This window comes from Buteo buteo, chromosome 5 (genome assembly GCF_964188355.1).
Source record: "Buteo buteo chromosome 5, bButBut1.hap1.1, whole genome shotgun sequence".
Taxonomy (NCBI): domain Eukaryota; kingdom Metazoa; phylum Chordata; class Aves; order Accipitriformes; family Accipitridae; genus Buteo; species Buteo buteo.
The window spans coordinates 18,957,926-18,982,067 of NC_134175.1; the positions used below are offsets into that span (position 1 = coordinate 18,957,926).

General features: G+C 37.9%; 2 protein-coding genes across 2 annotated transcripts; both read left to right on the forward strand.

The window, feature by feature from the left end:
• The first annotated feature begins 9,744 nt into the window (after window positions 1–9,744).
• Window positions 9,745–13,223, forward strand: ASDURF (ASNSD1 upstream open reading frame). The gene is made up of 4 exons (XM_075027980.1): window positions 9,745–9,875; window positions 11,420–11,473; window positions 12,020–12,095; window positions 13,022–13,223. Exons 1-4 carry the CDS (start codon window positions 9,801–9,803, stop codon window positions 13,090–13,092), a joined length of 276 nt encoding a protein of 91 aa, XP_074884081.1. The 5' UTR covers window positions 9,745–9,800; the 3' UTR covers window positions 13,093–13,223.
• ASNSD1 (asparagine synthetase domain containing 1) lies at window positions 13,115–17,899 on the forward strand. The gene is made up of 3 exons (XM_075027979.1): window positions 13,115–14,596; window positions 16,253–16,434; window positions 17,570–17,899. Exons 1-3 carry the CDS (start codon window positions 13,115–13,117, stop codon window positions 17,826–17,828), a joined length of 1,923 nt encoding a protein of 640 aa, XP_074884080.1. The 3' UTR covers window positions 17,829–17,899.
• The last annotated feature ends 6,243 nt before the right edge of the window (window positions 17,900–24,142 follow it).

Consider the following 24,142-nt stretch of genomic DNA (forward strand, 5'->3'; position numbering starts at 1 on the left):
GCTTTTTTACAAACCAATTCAGCATCTGCGTTGCATCATCATCTCTGCTTTGCCACCTAAAGAGTCTCCTAATCTCTTCTTAGTGTATAATTTTAATACACAGTTCTCGACTTCCAAACTCTTTTCTCTAAGATGATTCAGCCCTTGCCAATTTTTTCACATTATTCTTGTTTGATTTTCACTAACAATTTCTTAAACTTTTCTGTCTACACTTCCAATATTTTATCTCTGCTTCACTCTTTCCTAGGAATGACACTAACTTGGAAATTATTCTTCTTTAGACTTTAACTACAAACTCCAACACCATACATATGTATGAAACAGAATTCTACAATATAAAGAATTGCTACTAACAATAATTAGAATATCTAGGATGATTATCTAATACAGTATGCTTATGTGCATATATATAAACTTGTATTTCTGTACTCACACAAACTTGCACACACTTAAATTTATACGAATGAGACATGAAGTTCCATTAAAGCTAATAGAAATCCTCCAGCAACAAGACTTCCAAGACTGTGTTGCTTATATTCCCTACAGAAAGAATGCAGTGACTCAAATAGTTCTTTACCAGCTAAGTGTTGCTCATCTGGCTTTGTAATCGACAGTCATTTGATTCAAATTACCTACAAGAGGAAGGCAGCAGAATTTGGGTTTGTGGACTACTATTCATTTAAACAAGTAAGATGCAGATTACATGTCCAAGTTCTTATATAATAAGATGATCATGTCTTTTATTACAGTTAAAAATATCAAATATGATTGCAAACTAAAAATAAATCCATTTTCCAATTATTACTCAGAACAAGAAATGCTTTTTATTCCCCAATATCATGTATGAACAAAATTTTTCAATTTTTCAGTCATACAAATATGTATTTTGTTCTCCAAGGTGTTAGCTGTTTTATTAAAAAAATAAAGGTAGAGGAAGCATACAGTCTGCAGGAGTCTATTCTAGTGCATGACTGAAAATAAGCATGGCAAGTCTCCAGGCAACACTTTGTGTAAAGACACAGTAAACAAATAAGTGTAAGTTACATGCACAGTAACTGAATGCTAGAGCCTTCATTTCTTATCCAAAAACATTTTGAATGGTTCTATGTACTGTTAAGGAGCTGTTGCACCCATTTCAGTAGCAGACAATCCATGAGGACTTATTTAACAGAGGATTAAAAGTCAATTAAATACTTCAGATAAAAAGTAAAATGCAAAAAGAGTAATAATAATCTTCCTCTGATTTTTTAAAAATATCATTACCTCCTTCTAGTTAATGTAATTTTTAATTAGATATCTTAATGTAATTTCTGCAGTAGCTGTTTAACTAATAGAGTAAAACTGATAGTTCTAAGGGCTGGCTACAAGGCCTTTTCAGCAGGTTATTTGCCAAACCTGTCCATTCTGCTTTAATTCTGCTGAATACTTAACAGTTGTGACAAACTTATCACTTAAACTCTGCTCACCAATAAGCCAGGCACAGCCTGTGACACTACTGTTCAGGGGCTTGGGTGTCTTTTTTTTTTCCCCACTGGGACAGATACCTCAAGAGTCCTTGCAGTGCGACTGTCAACATCTTAACCATACTCTTTATGCCTAAGGATTGCTTTAAATTTTGAACTGCCTTTTGAGTTTTGAACACTGTTCCTAAGAGGATTTTGACCACACTTACAGACTACAACACATGAAGTCTGAACAATTCTTCAAGAGGAAGTAGCACAGTCTTGTGCATTCTACACAGCAATAAATGAGGGACTAAATTGTAATGCTGACATTGACATGAACAGTGAGAATGGGGCAGATCAATTTACCACAGTCTCCTATTTAACCTATGTTATGCAGAAATTACAATAGTCTCCAGCAGCCATTTTGGGGATTAATTACTTACCGCTTACTACTTTCTGCATACTATAAACATGCATTATTACTGCAATATAATTTCGTTTGCAGATTGTTACTGAAAGAAAATGTGGCTTGCTTTTCCTTTTTACCATGCACTTGTGCTAGAAAACCGTAGTTCTCCTAGTGTAATAAGCTAAAAGAAGCAAAGTAACTTTTATTCCTTAAAAATTCCTCCCAAATCCTCAGCTGTCCACCTGTAACAACTGAGAAACAAGTTCCCAAGAGATTCTGTTACACACTGGGCTTGCTTTCTCTACTCTGAGAAAGTACACACCCAACTTCTCCTTGATCAGCAAACGGTAGGAGATAAATCCATCTCATCTTGTTAAAGGTGGCAGCATTATTTCAAAAGACAAAAGAACTTCTGCCACATAGATCACATTTTTTAGTGCAATCAGCATTTGAAACAATTTTTTTTTCTTGTTTATACTTCTTTGCATGTTCTTTCCTGGGTTTCATTTATCAAATAGAGATGGAGACAGCCTATAGAGCTAGATGGACCTTTGACCTGAGTGCCTGCAGCCACTTGTGTATCATCTTATGTTCTAACCTACTTTTCTTTTTGCCCACAGAGTGCCATGTATCAGAAGTAGCAGAATTTTCATCATACCAATTTGATCCTGTAATTCAGAGGTAAGTATACTGACATACTTTTATGACTGAGGTAACTTTATTGACTATTTTTGGTTCATTACAAGGAAGAGCCATATCCATATAACATACACATAGTCCCCACTAGAAAAATCTACCACATTCCTCAAATACCTATTTTCAGCTTCCATATCATGGACTGAAATTTATTATCTCCCTGATAATTTTTCAAGATTTCACTGAGGATGGAAACCAGCTGAGAAGGCTAAGAAGATACAAATCAAGTGAAAAACAGTTTCCAGTTTTCCCTTCTTTTGAGAGAACCTTCATCCTTTTGGACTGGAATAATTCTAGAAATTTATGTTCCTTCATCACAATTCATTGTCATGCCTCTTTTTTTGTTCTGGTCCGAAGAGAATCAAATATAGTCATATCTTGTTCACGTTACTCGCAATTCTACCAAGAAAGGGTAGCTCCATAGTTTAGTTTCATACGCTACTACTGCTAGGCCACTCTAAATTTTCCTCCTTGATGCCTATGTAAACTGATACTGACATTACTGTCACCTGCAACCTATTGAGACCAAAAGCAAAATTTGGCAAAGGTTATTTATGCTAAATGCAGTATTCTTATTTCTGACTTCCACTGCTATCCAAGGTCACTACTTCTGAGTATGTCTGTTAAGTTACACTGATACCTTCATATTTTTAAAAGGTTTTAAAAGTTTACTCCAACAGCATTAACTAAACTTACAATGTGTATAGGCTGAGATTTTAACTTACAGCATTCTAATGTTAGTTTGGGGTGGGATTTTTTTTCCAGACAGCTACCTTAGTGTCTTGATTTCAGAAGTGCTAAATACCAGTATCTTTCATTAAAGAAATGTTGGAATATTTATAAAGATGATAGGTTACTCAAACATTCAGTGCTGCAAAATTATATTATTTATCTAGGCTACCTCACTCACGTATGCTCATGTATGTCACTAGCAGGAAGACCTTTTTTAAGCTTTCTATTACCTAAGCTACTGTTAAATTCTGAGCCATGGTCAATGTTTTGCTAAATATCCACCAGTTAAAATACACGCCAGGAATTATGTAACAATGCCTCTCCCTCCCTTGTGGTTATTCCTGCTCCAAATGACGAACTATTGTATTAAAAAATCAGCACTGTGAAGACTAGGAACTCAGTCAACATTACTGCATTTCAAGTAACTGTATCAGCTACAGATAATACTATTAACATTCAAAGCCTACCAACATTTACGTTGCTGGTTTCTTAGCTTCTAGTGGTTCTGCCTTGGAAGAGAAGGAAACCTTTTGAGGGCTATTATACTATCTAAAAGATGAGTTTCTTGCACATCACAGTAGTTATAGTCCTTTTGTACTACTATACATCCTTCTTCCTTAATTGTAACAGCTGTAATTACTCCAAAAATTGTGGTAAGAGTGGGAAAGAGTATAGGATCAGTGATGGTGTTTCACAGGAGGATAGTTGGGGAGAACAGTTAAATCTCAGTGACGTTTAGACTTTACTAAGATGACAATCATAGTAATGCATAGGACACAGCAACTTGCAACTAGTGAATTTTGCCTTTCTTCAGGCTTTACATCAACATGACAAATGGAAGATGCTTTTGTCCTGTGATATTCCAAAATAAATGTTTCATGGGATCTATTCTGTTAGCTTTTCTGTCAGAGCTCACAAATAAGTGAAGCCCAACAAACTGTCTGATAACATGGCCTCTGGCACTTTAGAATTTGAAAACCTAAGAGTTTCCTTTCAGTTAACTCCCCTCTCCAAACCTGGAAAAACTACATTTTCTCTCCTTGGTGTCCAAGTGGCTATATTTGCTCACTAGCAAGCACTAAGTCCAAATGTCTGTAGCAATGAGAACAAAGGGACAAAACGCACTTGAGAGCAACACATTTAATAAATCAATCTAGGTAAGATCCTAATCCAACTGGGTGTCTTAAAACAAACAGCCTTACCTTCACTCTTGCCTCAGAGAGCCTTGCAAAGGTATTAGGCATTTCCCCCTTTCCCCAGGCTACTCAGACATGTTCTGGTCTGCCCAAACTCACACTTAGGCAGGTCCATTTTGTATCTATGAGAACATGCTTTAGGGGACTGTAATCTCTCTCACCCAAAATGATCAAGTCCCTGATTCTATGAGACCCGTATTAGAGTAACACAAGCAGGCTGCTACTTCTGTACCTTCAGCCCATCCTGCTCAGGCCTGCCTACTCCTTCAAAGCAATCTAATCGGTGTGCTTTATCTTCAAGAAAATATCAGTTGTACATAGTATTAAACACAGTACTTACTGTCAGGGAGGCACTCCCAACAGGAAATAGAAGTAAGCACATAATTATCCCTCTAGTCTTCTCCCAGCTTCCTAGCTCAGCTTGCAAAGAGCAGGCTTACTGGGCAGGCTGACTCTTCACTCAGAGTGTATTTGGTGCAGTTGACTTTTCCTTTTCTCATTAGGCAGAAATATTAGCACTGATCTGATTTTGCATCAGGATGCCCCAATCCAAGGTAATGCAAATGAGGCATAGGTCCATCCAGTGTTCATGAGCAGTTCTAAGCCACTCATACACCTGCTCCTTAGTGGCATCAATGGAAGGGCTTCCATCTTCCAGCCACCAGGCTTCCAGCTTCATACTGCAAACAAAATGTTTGTTGTTGTAAGACAGAGCACTTGATTTTTTTAAGATCCCTGAACATTCACTGCTCCAAATGTGTATGTGGAAATCTGATCCCATATTCAAACTAGACTGTTGCTATAGTAAACCTGTGTGTTGGTTATTCAAAGCATGTGAGGGACTGCAGTGCCAGGTTATGTTACTCTGTAACAAAAGAGAGTTAATAAACAAGAGACAACCCCAAATCTCTTAGTTCTACCCTTCTAAGTCAAACTACCACTCACATGAACTTCTCAACTCTTTTAAACTCTAGGCAAAGTGCACAACAAGGTGCTCTGCACTAAGGAAGGAAAGATCATGAGAATTAAAGGTCAAACTGTGCTCTCAGCTACAGCAACGTAAGAGAGAGAGGCCCCTGTATTAATTAGAGTTACTTCAGTTTTACACTGAAGAACACAGAGTGGACTTGGGAGTAGTCTATTTTTAAACCTTCTTTTATTTAAATCATCAGACAAAAGACTATGCTGGGAGTATTTTACAAACAAGCTGCTTGGTTCAGCACTTTTAGAAGCTTTAAGGAATGCAATCAGATTGTAAAAACTAATAATAGACTGAAGCTATTCAAGTTCTCAACTATTTTCACAATAGCCTTAAAATCTTCCACGTGAAAGTGATGAAATTCTGCTTTTAATTTGAAAATTAACAATTTTATGCATCTGACCTGTGCAGAAGTTTTGTGCGAAGGAGTTCAGAGATTGCTGTAAGAATGTATCAGAAGTAAAAACTTAAAAAACTGACTGTACTTCAAGCTCATAAAAGTGCTCAGGCTTCTTGTTTCGTTTGCAATAATAGGACTTTTAAGGTGGAACAATTAGAGAGTTTGCAAGGTTTCTTGTGCAATTGATAATCTAGATACTTAACCTAAGGACACAAACCACAACTTTACATAGATTCCAGTACACAGATCCAGATCCCTGGTTGTATAAACTAACCTAACTCCCTTCAAATCCTAATGTCTCAATCAAATTAGCAGAAGGTTTACCATAAAGCAAACCCAAATAATTTCAACAATTTGAATTTTCTTAGACTGGTATGAGTTAGAAAGTTATTAAAAGATAGGTTCAACAGAGAAGTTAATGTAGAGATCAATGTTACATCTCAGAACTACGTTACAATGTCTAAATACAAAATAACCCAGGATCAGAATTGAAATTGTTCCCAAAAAGACAAAAAAACATAAATGCAAATACCCTCTGACCATGGTCTCCCCCTTCTAGAGACCTCATCCACTTGTCTTAATCCCAGGTCCATTTTTTCTTTGACTACCTCTGGATTCACCAAACAGCCAGCGCAGTTTTGGCTTGCTCTCTTGTGGCCAACGTAAGACCTGCAATTGTCCTGGTACTGTTCACTTCCAAGGACCTTCACAAGTGTTTTTTCTAAGGCATGACAAGTTTCTTCAGATTACAGTCACTTACAGCTGAACCTATTAAATGACTCGAGTTTGAACCCACAATCATGTTATCGTGGCTTAACAAGTTACCAAGCATCAGCTCAGATACAGAACTGAGTACATGCAGATTACTAGCCCACAGCAAAGCACAGAAATGTGGCACTGCTAAGCCCCAAAGGCACTATCAGTGCTGCCTTGTACCTCTCACATCTGTAAAATCATCTGACACAAGTGTACTGCCAACATCTTCAAAAAAGGTCTTCAAGACTGATAGTGGTTTTCAGAAGGATGGCCTAACATTTTCAGCATGCTTTTAACAACAGTCTGTCAGCACTTGAGCTTGGTTATTTGAGGGTACTGTTTTGGTCAGGTGTTCGGTAACACAGGATGGCAACTTCAAATATTTTCTGGCATCAGTAACCACTGCCTGTTTTGTAACTGTTTGCATTGCTTGTTAGGTAGTATGTGGTATTTTGTACATTTTTAAAGATCCCAGATGCTGAAAAGGTGAGGACTTTAAAAGACGGTGAAATATTCCTTGATCTTTATTAATATTGTGTCAGGCATTATTAATCTCCCCAAAATAGTTTTATGGTATAAATAGTTCAGAGCACCAGAGCTGGCACGAGAGAAGTGCACAGACACAAGCAGGTTGACCAGAGATGTATCACCGAACTACATCGCCCACTTAGTTGTCAGCCAGGTCAGCTCCTCAGTCACCTCCCACCTCTCATGAAGAACAGCGCAAGCACATCGCAAACAACGGAACTACAGCAGCCCTGAAATAAGGCTGAATTAAGATGTCACAGTTCTGCACGGGGAGAAGAAAGATGCCGACCTTTTCCGTTGTTAAGTTTTAAACACAGCTGCTCTTATTGCAGGTACAAATGTGTGTAATTTCAGGAGTAATGATGTCACAGGAATCCATTCATTTTAAAAAGGACTTATCAAAAGCGCATTCCATATCAGTAGAAGAATCAGCAATTCATGGTAAGACCAGAAGTTGAAAACATTCCACATTCGCTATTATGCCTCAAGACCATTATCATCACTCTTACAAACCAACTGATGAAACATGCTCAGGAACAGAGTGATGAATTTTTGATTAATAAACATTAACTGTATTTATTACTGAACATGAAAAGGATCATTAGTACAGGAATTATACTTTGACTATTGGGTTATTTGATCATCAACCTTTGTAACATATCAACAGCAAATAAAATACTCAGGCAGCAAAGGTTGGGAGGTAGTCAGATTAAGCAAATTACTCCATGGAACAAGAGTCATAAACTACAAAGCACACTGAGCAATAGCACCAAAACTGTTGTATGTGTCCCAGGCATTTGTATTCCTTCTAGAATTTGAAGGACAAGCCCCAGAACCTCTCCAACCCCTAGGGAACATTTCCCCAGCAGCTTCAGTTAATCTGCTTTGGGACTGCCAGAATCACGTAAGCACTGGTACACTGCAGAGAAAGCTGGATCAGCTGCCTCACCTGTCTCACCACACACTCAATCCCACAAGTGTGCTGATGCAAGGGTGGAGGCAGAAGTGTGTTGGTTGAAGGTGGAAGGAAGAGCAAGACGGCCCTTTAATGGAAGTGTAGTCTCAGATTCTCTTTCTGTTAAAGGCAAATAAGCATAACATTTGCAAGTTACTGTACTATTAAATATTCTTATAGCCAAATTGCCTTTTTTCGTGCTTCTATTAGGAACCAAAATCCTTATTGTCCCTATACCACTGCCAAAAATTCCAATCAACGTCACGGATATTCCAACCAAGCTTATGGGTACCACCAAAACAAGGTGTAATCTTGCTCACAAGCTCCAAGCATTATCAAAATACGTAATACGTATGATTATATGAGTCACAAATCACAAAGCAGCAAAAGTCAACACTTCTACCTCACCTATTAAAGTAGCAGATATGTCAAATAATTCATGAAGATTTGCACAATATTTGTAGTGCAGTCAGTAGCATAAGAACTGGTAGGATTTTATGAGACTTCTATCCCAACTGAGCTATCGGTAGTAGTCTCTAAGTTTGGAATGGCTCTTGAGTCTTTAGAATAATTACACAACAATATTTAAAAAGAGGGGAAGGGATAACACGAGACAAAAAAAATAACTGTAATGTTCCTACGTCAACTACTTTGACAAAGTCTCACCCAAACTCCCCACTGATATCCACTAATACTCATGAATAAATATATGATCTATTTTCCATGAAAATCAGCAGACTTCCAATTTCCTGCAATACGCAGTTCATTCACCAATCAACTCAGTGATCAGAGCATGTAATTCCTTTCATAAGTCAAACTCTACCTCAAATTAATTTTTTTCTTCCTCATTGGTGCTACCAGAAGACATTTTCAAAATCTTCTTGTCACAGTAATTGGCTCCTTTTACCATTTCTCAGCCAATTTATTCATGACAGCAAATCACAGTAATATTATTTGTCCTTGCGCTATCATCATCCTGCCGCTTAAACAACTTCTTCCCTGACATATTTATAAAGACGGGAAGACAGATGCATCACTGCCACGTATTGACAGTAGACTGGAAGAGACAGAGAAAGATTAAGACCATCCTACCAAAGAGGAAAACGTATAATCTTAATATCCGTAAATACTCTAGAATTCCTCTCTCCTCTGGAATTCCTTTATTTAAAGGTATTTCAGAGCAAGCTGCCTGACTCGGGCCCACCACCCCACCAAACAGTTCCGAGGCAAAGCGCTTCCTCTTCTTTTTCATTTGGTTTTTTTTTTTCTTTTTTTCCCCTTCACGCTCTACACGGCCCCGTCGTCTCCAGCCCTCGCTTCACCTTGGCCCTGCCAATGCTCTGACGGACGAGCAGACGGCTCACCGCCAGCGCATGACTCCCGGGAACTCTTTCCCTGGGCCGGGACGTCGCCCGCTGCCCGTGCGGAGGGCAGGCCGCTACCGGGAGGACCCGACCCCCCCCCCCCCCCACCACCAGCGGCAGCCGCCTCAGGTGCGACGGCGACGGCGACGGCCCCGCCGCACCCGCTCGCGCCTGCCGGTTGGCGCGTGCTCAGTTGCGCCTGCCGATTGGCGCTCCGCGTCGGCCCCGCCGCACGCATGCGCGCGCGCCGCCGCCTGGGCCGCCCCCGTCGCCGGTAGCCGCTGCCGTGACCGGGTTTGTGCGCGTGGTCCCCGGCGGGGCGCGCGCTGGGGGGAGGGGGATGTCGGGCCGCGCGCCGCGGCAGGAGGAGGGGGAGAGCGCGAAGCTGCGCCGCAAGGAGGAGCTGAGCCGGAGGGTGAGCCGAGGCGGCCTGCTGCCGGGAGAGGGAGGGGGCCGCGGTGCGGCTAACGGCGGCGCCTGAGTCCGCGGCCCCGTGTCGTCGTCCCCGCCCCCGGTATCCCCGCGGCGCTCTCGGCTGCGTGGAGCGGGCTGAGGCACATCCGGGGCCGTGCTGCCGACGGGTGGGGGGGCGGCGGCGGCCCCGCGAAGCCTGTAACCTCGGGCGTGATCAGCGTGAGGAAGCGGAGGGTGCGTCCTGTCGGGAAGCTGGGGCTCCTGTGGTACGGGGTTTGCGTTGTAGGGCTCGGAGGAGAGCCTCTGTCGTGTAGCCAGTTCTTGTCGGCGCCGCTGTTAGCTCTCTTGTCAGATTGGGGTTTTGGGGTTCTTATTGCTCCAAGTTGAGCTCGAAATGTCAGGTGAGTCGCAGTGAGGTTTTTCTCTGTAGTAGTATCTGCTTCAGCTGTATCTACCCAAAAAGTCCCAAAGGATTTCAGTCACAGAGGCTGGCACTCCTCATAAATCTGCTCTGGTTTCCCTGGTGCCAATAGCTTTGTTTAGTGTGAAATCTCTCAAGTCCTAGGGAACTGCTTTCCCTCAAAAAATGACATATGGCCGTATTGGGTGAAGTCAGTGGTATCTTTGATTGCCTGGGAAGCTGTAAAGCTAGAACATAAAAGCATTGCAGGTTGTAATTTCTGTTGCGCTAAAGTGGCTGGTTTAGTCTGTAGCAACAGATGACACTGCTGGAATTGTAAATACAAGACATTGATGTAGCTGCTGGAAAAGTTGTCTTTTCTGTAGGCCACGTTCAGTTTGGCTAACCTAGCTCTGTGGCAGCTTTCTGCTGTTGTACCAATTCTAGGAGACACAAAAGAAGAATGAAGAAAACCATATTGTTTGTTTCTAACAAAAAGCATTAAGTGCCTGATGACCAGATTTTGTTCTATTTTTAGCTTTTATGATGGTCCTCCTGATTATTCTTTGGCATTTGTAGCTGCTGCTGTAAAAGCAAATGGCAATACCTGCCACTTCTGCCAGTGCAGTTGACCAGAGTGGTAAATCCCACTAAGGAAGGTCGTGCAAAACTCCGGAGCAATAGAAAGGCCTCTGTTGCTCTTAATACAGTTTTAGGGGTCTTGGGGTTTTAGTGGTTTCATTTTGAATCTGGAGAATACCTGTAATATAAAGTATTGTAGATATTATGTTAAATTTTGTTTTCTAAAGTTATTTGATGTTTTATTAGTTGTGTGCATGTTTTCTTTTCTTCTGGGGGAAAAATGTGGTCTCTGGTTATAAATAGCTAGAGGTACTCTGGCTTCTCAGTGGTGATTGCTTTTGAGGGTAGGAGAAAATATCAATCCATGCAAGATAACCTGTTTTTAGAACAGTTAAGTGTTTCATTTTTATATCTACTTCCACTTTGTCTTTAACGGTCCATTCAGAGAACAGCAACTATAAATGCATGTAGCTGTCTTAAAATATCAGTGTGTTCACCACCAGGATTACAATACAGTAGTTTATTTTTAATTATTAAATTGAAGTGCATCTTTTGCCTTTCAGATTAAAGAGCAGAAGGTTGTAGTTGATGAGCTTTCTAATTTGAAGAAGAACCGGGTAAGTATTTACAAATTTGCTTTTGACTATGTAATTTTAGCATCAGAGAAATAAGCATAGAGACAAAAGGGGAAGCAAAATCAGAGCACGCTGTCTTTTCATTTAATATGGATTTTAATACAGACGTGGTCTGCTATTCTCAGAATAATTTGTCCTCCAAATTATTTGATTATGTACACTTGTGCAGTGTAATACAGTACCTTGTGGGGTTTTTTTGCCTCTTTATGTTTTATCAGAGTTACTTCATTAAGATGTTTGAGTTGATCAGGAGACTTTATGAAGTATTCTTACTTTCCATGTGTATGTGTTTTAAAATAGAATGTGATCCCTCATGTGTGAGGAAAAGAGAAAAGCAGAATAGTCATTGGTTGACCATGAAATGTTTTTGGTGGTACAACATTAGAATGTTGGTGTTGTCAAGGCAGAAGTTATCCTTCTGTCATAAAAGTGAAGGGGTATCTTGGTGGACCTACATCAGCTTTTGTTGCAGTGTGGTTGCCACACTTTGTTGCTTTGACTTAATGCAGTGTTGGTTTTGTTTTACAGAAAGTTTATAGGCAGCAACCCAATAGCAACATATTCTTCCTTGTAGACCGAACAGAAACGCTATCTCAATGCAAAAGTAAGTTTGCAGTGTAAAAGTTGATCAAGTAGTTAACTATTTAAAAGCCATATTTGTAGCTGTTAATGATTTCAAAGGTATATTAAAATTAAAACCTGTCAACTGTGTATCAAATACAAAGTAGACTTCAGACAGTGCTTGTTTTTCTGGATTGGATAAATATAAAAGTGTTTCCACTTGATACATGGATGTGATAAAAGAGCAAGTGCTGAAGGTGTAGGAAGAGGGAGAACATCTGCCCAACAAAGGAGTCGCTATTCTCAGTGCCCTTTGGGAAGCTGTACAGCACTTTGTCCCTTAAAAAAAACCCAAACAAAAAAAAGTCTAAAAACTGCATGGGATGAGTGGGAAGACAATGACAAATTAAACTGGAGGTTAAGATAGAAATCTTTAGGTAGTTGAAAGAATGGATGTGTGAGATTATAAAGATAGGAGAACGGATGATAAAGAGACTTGATGATGGAACGAATGTTAGAAATGTATAAATTTAGAAGTATAAATTTATTTTCTGCAATGAACAATTGCTACTTTCATTTTCTTTCCTTTGATTTGAGTTAATAGTGTTGACCCTTTAATTGACAGTTCACTCTTCTTATCATTACAAATGTGTAAATCATATTGATTATATAGGCAACAGTTGGCCATTCCCCTAATTCTTATACTTGTAGGGTAGCTTTCTTTGCGAGGAAAAAAAAATCATAATCTTTGTATAATTAAAGAGGAATAAGCTACAGTGCGGTATAGTATTGATGTAACACAAACATAGCACTTTTGTTACTTAGCGTTTCATGTTTATCTCTTTAATTGAACAAGTGGCTGGAGTTGCTCATTTCTTACATATGCTCTTAAACTTACCTATTCATAAATTCACTCATAAACTTACTAGTTTATGAAACTGATTATTTGTGTATTTTTCTCTTACACAGATACATTAGATGAATTAAAGAAGGCACATCAGGAGATGGAAAATTCAGAAAAGGCTAAAATCAAGAAATAGTCCATCTGAATTCAAAGTCACAATGTGTGGTATTTGTTGCGTTGTTACCTTGTGTAGCCAGCATGCTATTCATGATTTCTTTAACAAAGACATACTCTGCCGTCTTAGAAGAAGAGGACCAGACAGTAGCCAACAGTTGATAAAAACTGTGTCAGATCTCTCTTATGAGTGTCTGTTTTCTGGCCATGTACTTCACTTGAGAGGACTGGTGACTCCTCAACCTCTGGAAGATGCCAATAACAATATTTTTCTTTGGAATGGGGAAATTTTCAATGGCGTGCATGTAGGAGATCTAGAGAATGACACCGAAGTAGTGTTTCATCACCTTGCCTTGTGCAGTAGTGAAGCGGACATTTTGTCACTCTTTTCATCACTTCGGGGTCCGTGGTCTTTTATTTATTATCAAGCTTCTAGACACAGTTTATGGTTTGGTAGAGATTATTTTGGTCGTCGTAGTTTGCTTTGGCAATTCAGTAATGAGGTTGACAGTGCTTTCTGTCTCACATCTGTAAGTGTTTATTCTGAATCAGGTAACCAATGGCAAGAAGTCCCAGCATCTGGAATTTTCAAAATTGATCTCAGAGCTTGTGCAACTACTAAATCTTTGTCTTTAACATTATTTCCTTGGAAGTACAGCTGCACAGAGAAAACAGCAGAAGAAATATTCCTTAATGTTCTGGACCAAGTTTCAAAAGACTTACCGAACCACATACATCTTGTGATGAATGAATCAAAACTATGTCTCAGAGCACCAGTTATCCCCTTAAATAAAACAATTTCTGAAGCTTTAGGTGAATGTCCAGGCACTAATACTAGCAACATTATCCATGCAGTTTCTGTAGAAACCCTTCAAGGATTTCTTGCAGAGGAACCCAAGAAAAAATTAGTCTGTCAGTTTATTGATGTTTTAAATGAAGCGGTGAAGAGACGGGTTTTATCTCTCTTTAGAGATGAAGATCAGAAAACAAGAGAAGTTCCAAGCATGTCTAATAGGAAAGCACATGTTGCGGTGCTCTTCTCTGGTGGCATTGATTCTATGGTTATTGCAGCCCTTGCTGATAAACATGTGCCTTTGGAAGAACCAATTGATCTTCTCAATGTAGCCTTCATGATAAAAGAACAAGCTAAGCAAAAGGGCACTGCTAAAAAACATACCAACCAGGAAGTAAAGCTTGATTTGCTTTGTCCTCAAGAAAGTTGTCAAGATCTTGATGCTAAAAATGGTGCTCATTTATCTTGCTTTGATGTTCCTGACAGAATCACTGGTAGGGCAGGACTGAAAGAATTAGAAGCCATTAACCCTTCAAGAACCTGGAACTTTGTAGAAATTAATGTTACACTAGAGGAATTGAAAAAAATGAGACAACAATGCATTAATCACTTAATTTATCCACTGGATACAGTTTTGGATGACAGCATTGGCTGTGCACTTTGGTTTGCTTCCAGAGGGGAGGGTTTTATTAGTAACCAAGGAGAACTGAAACCATATAAAAGTCCTGCAAAGGTACTGATTTTATTGTTTTCTGCCTTATGTTTGACCTGTGAATGTAAAACCAGTTCTGTTTCAGAAATCAGCAGGGTTCTTTAATACTCACAAGGCTTCTGAAATTCAGTGGCAGAATGTAGAATATTCTGTAATTATAATCTTTGTTTAATTCTGGAGTTAAAAACTGCATTCAGTTCTTTTGTCATGTAATGTGTATGGCTTTTCATTGAGCTTGAATAAGCAACAATATGACTAGGAAAAAAATAATAACCATCATCTAGCATTTTTGGTGTTTGAACTCCAGTAGTGGGTAACAGCTATTCAGTCCAAACTGAATAGGTTAACAAATTTAGAGATAAATGTTAATGAATTATTAAGTAGTATTGTTTTGTGCCAGCATCCCATCCCTTGTAAAAGTACTAGCTTCTTATTTAGGCAGGCTACTTATGTGACAAAATAGCAAATAATAATGGCAGAAAAGATGACCACTTGGAATTTTTTGTAATTAGAGTATGATTGAAGGGCAGAACTAAAAAAAGTCATTCTTTCCTTTTTTGTAACTTATTTTGATGTATGTAGTATTAAGTAAAATCTTCTTACTAACTAGATGATTTTCTTGGGAATTTGATTCTTAAATTCCCATTTCTCGCTTCCCAATTTCCTGATGGGTTGTGTAGGGAAGAATACGCTATTTTAGTTTCAGGAGTTTGCAGTCCACTGCTGCCTTTGCTTTTTGAGGCTCCTGTTACTTTACTACTAATTGCTAGATCCTAAAACCACAAAAAACCAACAAAAAAACCTCCAACAAATGCAATAGTTTGCTTAAAAACTACTACTGTAGAACACAGTTGATTTAGTTGACTGATCTACTTAAGGATGTACATCTCAGATTTGCAAAACATACAAATTCATCTTAGGTCCAGAATATGTTGAAATGAGTCATGAGTTAATAAAACATAAAGCGAAAGTGTCATTTTCCCATCTGTTACTTACTACTGTGCACAGGTAAAAAATTAGTTGATCACTAGCTGGTGTCACACCCTGGTGGTAAAACACACTTGACTATTTATGTTAAGAGACTTCCACTTTTATAGTGAATTGCTGTTGAAGGCACAGTAATGGACCAGATATAGTAGTGGTTTTTTCTCTTCGTAACATTTTATGTACTTATTGAGTAGACAGAACAATATGAGACGTTTTTACTTTGTGTAATGCAGTTGTTACCAAGCCAGTAGCTGGTAAAGGAATAGTAATCTGGGTGTACATTTAGATAACTATTTAGAACATACCACATGATCTTTGGCAACAATTTTTTGATAAAGGCTGGTGTTTAACAAATGCTGTTTATTGTAACAGAAACTAACAAAGACATTCTTCAAAGATACTGGTGTATTGTGATGCATACATTATTTTGGTGTTTTTTCCTTGCATCGGTAGAAATGTTTGTAATTTAGGTCTGATTGTGAACCTATTTCAAGTTTCCAGTGACTTTATTTGGAACTGTTTCAGGCTCTGTAAATGTGTAAGGCATATCCCATCATGATAGGTAATGTATTGAGAATATGTCTATTAAAGTTATACTCCTTAAAATGTAGTTAAACGTCTATAAGATCTGTTACATATTATTAGCTTGTATAGATACTAAGAAAAATTTCTTTTATTCTGCTTTCTTAGGTTGTGCTTACAGGAATTGGAGCAGATGAACAGCTTGCTGGGTATTCTCGACATCGTGTTTGCTTCAAAAAATATGGCTTAGAAGGTCTGAATAAAGAACTTGAAGTGGACTTAGATCGCATTTCTTCTAGAAATCTTGGTAGAGATGACAGGATTATTGGTGATCATGGGAAAGAAGCCAGGTACTATTGTTTTAACATGAAGCAAAACTGGTTTTGCCAGTTAGATTCTGATTTTAACACTAACAGAAAGCTTAATTGAAACTTCCGTGCATTTTACTGTCTCAAGTTCTGTTGCAGTTTCATTATGTGTACTGTGTTGTGGGGTTTTTTGTTTTTTTAAAAAGTGGTCTGTAGTACCGTGGAAGAGTTACTTAAGGAAATTTAGCAACTTGAACATTGGATTTCTATCTAGAAGATTTAAGAAGCAGCAACAGATGTTGAAATAGGCAAAATCAAGTTGGTTTTATGATTTTAAGTGGAACAGTCATCTGTGCAACTTTGAAGTGTTCTGGTGTGGTTATTTGGGGAGTGACTTTTGGAAAATGACAACATAACATAGAAGCCACGCATTCCTGTCCATGCAGTAAAGGCATGATCAATATCCACTGCATTTCCTGGTTGTTAAGTCAGAGTAGTTAAAGAATCATTTGATTTGTGCTTACTTCCTCCATGCTACCACCAACTTGCAAAACATTCTTTAGGTGTAGCAGAGGCCACTCACGTGCATAAAAGGTCTTTTCGTGTTATCTTTGAGCCAGTGTTTTTCCAAACCTGTTCTTAGTTGCACATTTTCAGTTTAGCAAAAAAACAGTTGCAGTGGTGGACAGGCAATGCTGCTAATCATGCATGTGGTTAGATATGAACGCCTGGAATTTGGAATGTTGTCAGAATTTGTTGTGTAAATATTTTTGTTTCAAAATTACAGTGTAGCTTCATACAGTATTTTTAAATACTTAGAAGTTATCTTGAGAAGTGTTACTTTAAAATTTGTCTTGCTCTTCCATTGTATTTTCTGATTTTTCTTAACTTTTGTATGAACTCAACATTTCTGATGCTTGTTCTTACTCTTTTCTTTGCCTGACTTTTGAAAACTTTCAGGCTTATGAGTTTAACAGGATATATTATGTTTCCTTTCTCCAAGACAGTGTAACTGCTTTGGAGACTTGCCTCTGTACTGTGACACTAACATCTAAGGTACATCTATATTTAGGAATTGATACAGACTTTTAAGTCTTTGCATGTGGTAAAGGGGAAAACCAAGATTATTTGTATGAGGTTTTTAAAGGGTCTTTCCCCATGTATATCTTCCTTTCAGGTTTCCTTTTCTTGATGAAGATGTTGTTTCATTCCTCAATTCTCTGCCCATCTCAGAAAAAGCTGACTTGACTTTACCTCGAGGAATTGGTGAGAAGTTGATTCTGCGCCTTGCTGCTAAGGAGTTTGGCCTTACAGCCTCGACTATTTTGCCAAAAAGGGCTGTACAGTTTGGATCTCGGATTGCAAAACTAGAGAGGAACAGCGAAAAAGCATCTGACACATGCAGCAGACTGAAGTTATTTTCAGTAGATGAATAATAAAGCTACATATTGAGATGTTGCATTTATTCTGTATGTAAATTCAGTAAATCTTTGGAGTTTTTTTAGAATATTTGGTCTGGTTTTTTACACATTATTATTATTAATCGTCAAAGTAATACATGTAGGCTCACTTATCCTCGGTGGGGAAGGGAATACTGGGCTCTGGGGAAGAGTGAATAGCCAAAGGTTGGCTTTCCCACCCTTCCTAATCAATATCAGTGTCACAAAAAGCGTATTGAATCTGTCCAGTCTGTCACGCATATTGAATTCAGTACAGTAGATTTTCCTCTGTTGTAGAACAGGGCTGGTCTTGCAGCTATGCTTTAGGAGAGGGTTCAGGTTATGGTTTTAGAAGGGAGGGTGCGGTGAGGAGCTGGTCTGGGTTGCCAGAGCCAAAAAGAGCCGAGGGTCTCTGGCCTTGTCGCCTCTTGGAGATCTGCCCTCCAAGCATCATGCTTGCCCTTTCGTTACTTCAGAAATGGGACACCCCACACACACCCTGGGTGCTTTGGGGCCATCCTGTGCAGCCTCCCAGCCCTTGGCCAGTTCTGCAGGGCTGGTTGGTTGGTGGTCCCCAGCCTCAGGCTCCCTCGGCTCCCAGAGAAACTGGGAAACTCCCTCCAGACAGTTCTTCATCCCTCATTGGCTCCCTAGCTTGCTGACTGTCCTTTAGCTTTAGCTCTGCTACTTTTGCTTCTAAATTTGCAAAGCATCCATTGTTTACTTCAAGGAAGATCTCTTTTGAATAAAACAAAATAAAGATCTCCAAAAAAAAAAAAAAAAAGGCAGGCTGGGTGAGTATGTGGATACAATCATGGGGTTGAAATAAAAATATGAATGGAATTCCTCTGAAGAGAAGCTTGTCTTTCTAATTGTATATGGAAGGATTGCAAAGTTAATGTAAGAAAAACTGGATGCGTGCTCCAGTGTTTTTGGTAAGGTTGGAGCTTAGTATTCAACATGCTACCTTACAGTTGGTTTTTACGTATGTCCAATTAAGTAGAGAAAGGAAAAGTCCTACCAGAAAAAAGCGTAATATAAAGCATAATATAATGTATCTATTCCTACAAAGTATCTCTAGGGGTGTAAGTAGATTTTTTCAAAGTAATTTGTCAAGTCTGTGAAGAAATACTTATTAAAAAACCTTAAATTTCAGACTGCTTCAAAGCGCTGGCAGATTTCTTACTGGTGCTCTGAGGAAAACTGACTCCCTAGTACCTTACCCTGGGGTGTTTGCAAGAGTTCTTACATCATGTTCCAAAGCAGGTGGAGACTGGACCAAGAGGAACACTAGGCTGATGAAATGTGACATTGTTTATTGTTATCTCTGTATTAGTGTTGGAGTGATTCTAGAAGTTATGTGTCACGTAGGACCCTAAGCAAAAAGTTGTGCTTTTTGTACCCAGGCAAATCATTTATTTGCCAAACTGAGGCCTCATATTTAGAGAAACATGAGAAATAATTTTGGAAGGCTTCTAAATAATTTTAGGTAGTAGTTTTAAAAAGAAACCGTATCATTTGGTGTTGGCAATTTTTTCCATTTATCCAGTTATTCTTGAGAAATTAATTTATCGTTGTTATTTATAGTACACTTACTATTATTTATGGAGTTTCTTGACCAAATGTTTGGTTCCATAGGGGGGAGAAATTAAAGTACTTGATGTATTGAAGTCACGTTCTATAACATTTTGGAGCAACCTACAGGAATGTTACTGTCTTTTAATCTTGTCCTTAAGAATTTTATTCTTTTCTTGCAAATACTAGTACAGTTCTTTATTAAATAATATTCCCTCTCTTTCTTTATTTGCTAGCCTCTCTAAGTTTTGTATTTTAGAAACTGGAGAATATTCTTGAAGAATGCTCAGCCTTGACAGATGTTCCCCAGAGCTGAATAAACTGATGAGGCAACCTGCTTGTCAAACTTGGTAGCACAGAAAAATGCTAGTGCCTTGTTTGTGAAGTCTGACAGAAGTAGCAAGAATTAATTACTACAGTGTCCTCTAGTTGGTTGGCTTCAAAAGATGACATACAGTGCTCAGTAGAGCTTCCCAGTGAGAGGCTGCTGGGCCAGCTAAAAAACCCCATGTACCCCGACAGCAACTTTGCTAGCACTGATGCATTCAGATATGCCCTTGTATTATTAAGAAGTCCATCAGATTTTGTGAGAATTGGCTGTTGGAATCTGCTGTTTAAACCTGTCATCAGTTCAGATGCAAATTACCGTCGCAGCACTTCTTGTCAGGTTCCTCCAGCTGATAAATTGGACTAATTTTGATCAGTTTTGACTACATGGTAGAAGTTTGGGGCATGCATACTCAGGGAAATGTGTCTTAGAGTTTTGGTGCTTTGAAATGAACATTGATACAGATGGGAAATCTCAAACAGATGGAAATATTTTTTGAGTATTGTTCAGGAGGTAAGTAAAAAAACATTCCTATTAAAAAAACACCTAATATTGCATGTAGTTGATACGTGGCATTCCTAAAAGCTGGGATCATTACTTGAAAAACTATAGATCATTGGCTGTCACGCAAAATTATAAGCTGATATGAATTACTGTAAATTAACACATTTCCAAAAGACCTCAGCTTCCACTGTGATACTTAAGTGATTGGTCAGGTTTTCAGAAGTCTTCAGTTCTTGGAAGCTCTCTCTAAGAATAACAAGAGCTCTAGGCTTATGAATTCTTCAAAATACATCTCTAAAGATAGATGCTTCCCCCCCCAGCATTTTAAATAGTTTTATTTATATTATTTGTCAAATCTGTGTAATTAAGATTTAAAATTAGTTGCCTTGCTATATAATAAATAAGGTGGTGTTAGAGACTAAAGAATCTTTTGACTTTCTAACTTACATAGAACTAATAATTCCCAACATATTAATAAAAGTACTGCCAGGTTAGAGATGCAACAGCGAAGTGCATCTGACAAATACATTTTAAAAAATTAATAATGTTTACATTTAGATGGTACAAACCTATTTTTATGGCAGGCAACGATAGTGTTCTGAAGTGTTTCATTTGATCTTGTAGATTTTTGTACTCATTCCTATTTTGCAGGTCTAATTGATATTTCCACTAAACATGATTATGGGGAACCTATGATGAAAATACGAATGAAGATCCAACTTACAACCCAAACAATACAGGTGGAAAAAAAAAATCTTTATGCTATATGCTGGTAATCTGCTATTTAAATTGACAGTTGGCACTACACAAGTTGAGCTACGTGAAAATATATTTAGGTTTGATGCAGTGAATAGGTTCACCAATGTGATAAGATCAACAGAGGCCTATTAAGACACAATAACATACCAGACTGCAGCAGAGGTTAGCTCTTCAGCAAAAGCTTCTGAAGAAACAATTGGAAAAAATCATAGCTATCTGCAGGAATATAGAGTACCTCAAGTTAATGACCTCTGATTTCATTTTTACTGGGGTTTAGAAAGAAGATGGAAATCCCAAATTTAGTAAACATCTTCAGCCATATTCAAGTAAGAAAACTGTAAATTTACTGATTTTTAAAATTCAAATTTGACATTGATATTTTTATATCATCCAGATATATTTTGTAGATTTTTTTATGTTTAAATGATAATATATTTATATCTTTTATATATTAAGTACTAAAATAACTTTAGTGTTTTAAGCTATTGTTGCGTTGCTACTTCTAAAGAAAAAAAACCAAACACTTTTTTTTTATCTTGTGGAGTTAAAACTGAAAGAGAACTACCTCTGTGCAGGTTTTTTGGACCAAATTTCAAATGTCAGCATTTTCACGATGCACAGAATGAGTATTTTTATGTCCATGGGGGAACTGATTTTGATGTTGGTACTCTGTCAATAAAGAATATTTCATTAGAGATCATGATTCTAGTCTGCTGTCTGTCTTGGAATGGATGCATCTGTATGTCTTTACAGCTAATAAACTATAAGAGAATATTGTACTTGGTTAAAATTAGCATCAGAGATAAGGAAAGAACATGCTTGCTCCAGGAGTTAATGTTTGTCTAGATTTACATTGTTGCTTGATTATCTATGTAGTTCTTATAGACCAGGCCAATACAGAGTTCAGTACTTAATTCTCAAGTGACTATGCTGTAAGAATATTTGTTGCTAATACTGAACTGTACAAGCTGGCACAAGATACCTTAATTGTAAGGGCAGCATAGCCTTTAGGTGGCATTTCTGGATGGCACAATAGCAGTCTGAAGAATGATCAAAACAGATTCACCTGAGAAGGTTTAAACTATTCCCTGAGGGATGCTTCTCATTAGACATTGGTTTAATTTGCTGTGATGCGTGCAAATGATCTGTATAAAGAGGCAAAGCACTATTAAACATGAAATCAAAATTGTACTTCAGCTTCCACGTTTGCCGATCATTGGTAAGGCTTCTGAAGCTGCAATTCTATTGGTCATTTTACTGATGTAAGCAGTTAGGTGTTGATGTAAACAATCCTTATGGCTGATTTAGTAACTGTTTTCTCGTAGGTCGCCTGTTGTGCATCAGGCTATATAAAGCTCAGTTTTTTGACATGGATATGCCAGGTAGAGAACATTATCCCATTCCAGTGACGGAATTTGATGGTAAGAGGTAAGGGATGTGCACAGTAATACAGATACTGTAGTAAAGTCTTTAAAATAATACAGGTCCTTTCTGATTTCAGATTGGCATTTACTTAACTGAAATTGTTCAGTATACTATGAAGGTTTGAGAGGAATAAAGATTCTTGTAGCTTAAGAAAATGTATTTTGATTCCAGTTTTGATTATTTTTTTTAAACAAATTAAATGACACTTATTATCAAATACTAGTTAAAGTTCTGTACGTACAGTACTGTTGCTGGCAACATACAAGCTTGCTGGCTAAGTATTCTGCAACCATTTATTTTGTATAATGCAGTTACTTTTTCTGCAAATAATGAAATGAAAGTTCTGTAGAAACAAATGAAAAACATCATTGTTCATCAAAACAAAAACTTGGGGTTTTTGATGCTTTAAATTCAAGCATGAGGAAAATATCCTTACAAAAGCATTATAAAACCAAGGTTTAAACTGTAAACAAGCAGAGACACTGGTGGGATGTTTTTTAATTCCCTTGAGTGCTGTAAAACTTAAAATGTCCTATAGGAGGCAGCGGTTTTATTAGTTCATGTAAGAAAACTGCTCCTCTTGCTATAGATATGTTAAATTCCAAGTAAAAATTTTCCATTGTACTAACTACTCTAAAACTTACTCAAATGTATTTCATGAAGATAGAATTTCAAGATTAAATTATTTTTAGGTTTAAAATCTTACCAGTTGTTGACTGTTATGGTTACTGAATATACTTTAAAAATAAAATGACTCCTGAAGTGATATAAAATTATTACATTCTATGGGTTTTAGTAATATCCAGAAGGTTAACATGCAGTGAGGATAAGGTGTATATATTGTGTACATTATACCAGTGTGGGGCTGCAAGGCATCTCCAGAAGTCATCTAGTTTATAGCCTTGTTGAGTGAAGAATGAAGTATTTGCAGAGCAGTCTAAGTTATTTTAATACGTAACATGCAGTGATTGAGGAACCTGTTTCAATAGGTAACATACTCCATTACTTCCCTTCCTTTAAAATAGAAAGCTTTTCCTAATAGTTTTTTAAGCATTTTCTGCAAATTAAGCTAAATACTTTAATCCTTCCTGCAATGAAGAGCAACTGAACACTGGTTTTATGACACATTTTAATAGACTGAGAGTTCTTCAGTATTATCACCTTCATTGTTTTAGTTAGCCTGTGACTGCAGCAGAAAAACCCAGCCCTGTATTTTTCTCTTATGTGTTATTCCTATAATAAAGACCAAGCATAAATAAAGACTCTCTTAGCACTGTACTGTTGATTCATATTAGATTTGATTCCATTACAGTCCTACAAATCTATCTCATTATTCCTAGTTGGTGTATTGTATTTGTTTGTCTTTAAGTGTACTAGTCTACTGAATTTTATTTTTTTTTTTAAAACCAAAGATCCTTGTATTTTGAAGTAGGCATTCATAAGTGTTAGCAGTTCCTTTCAAAACAGTATAAGCCGCAATTTCACCACTTCCTTTTGTGCTTTCAATTTTCAAGCACAGTTTAAAATAAATGTAAAGAATGAGACATTGAAGCCACCCTTTCAAGACCTTGTGTGCTCCATAATCACAGTTCATCAAAAGGCCATTAGTAACTACTCACTGAGCACAGATTTTGAACCAATGGTGTAATCTGTTTTATTTCATTTACTGAGATCGGCCAGCAAATTGTCATGATAGCATTTCTAATCCCTTGTTACAAGA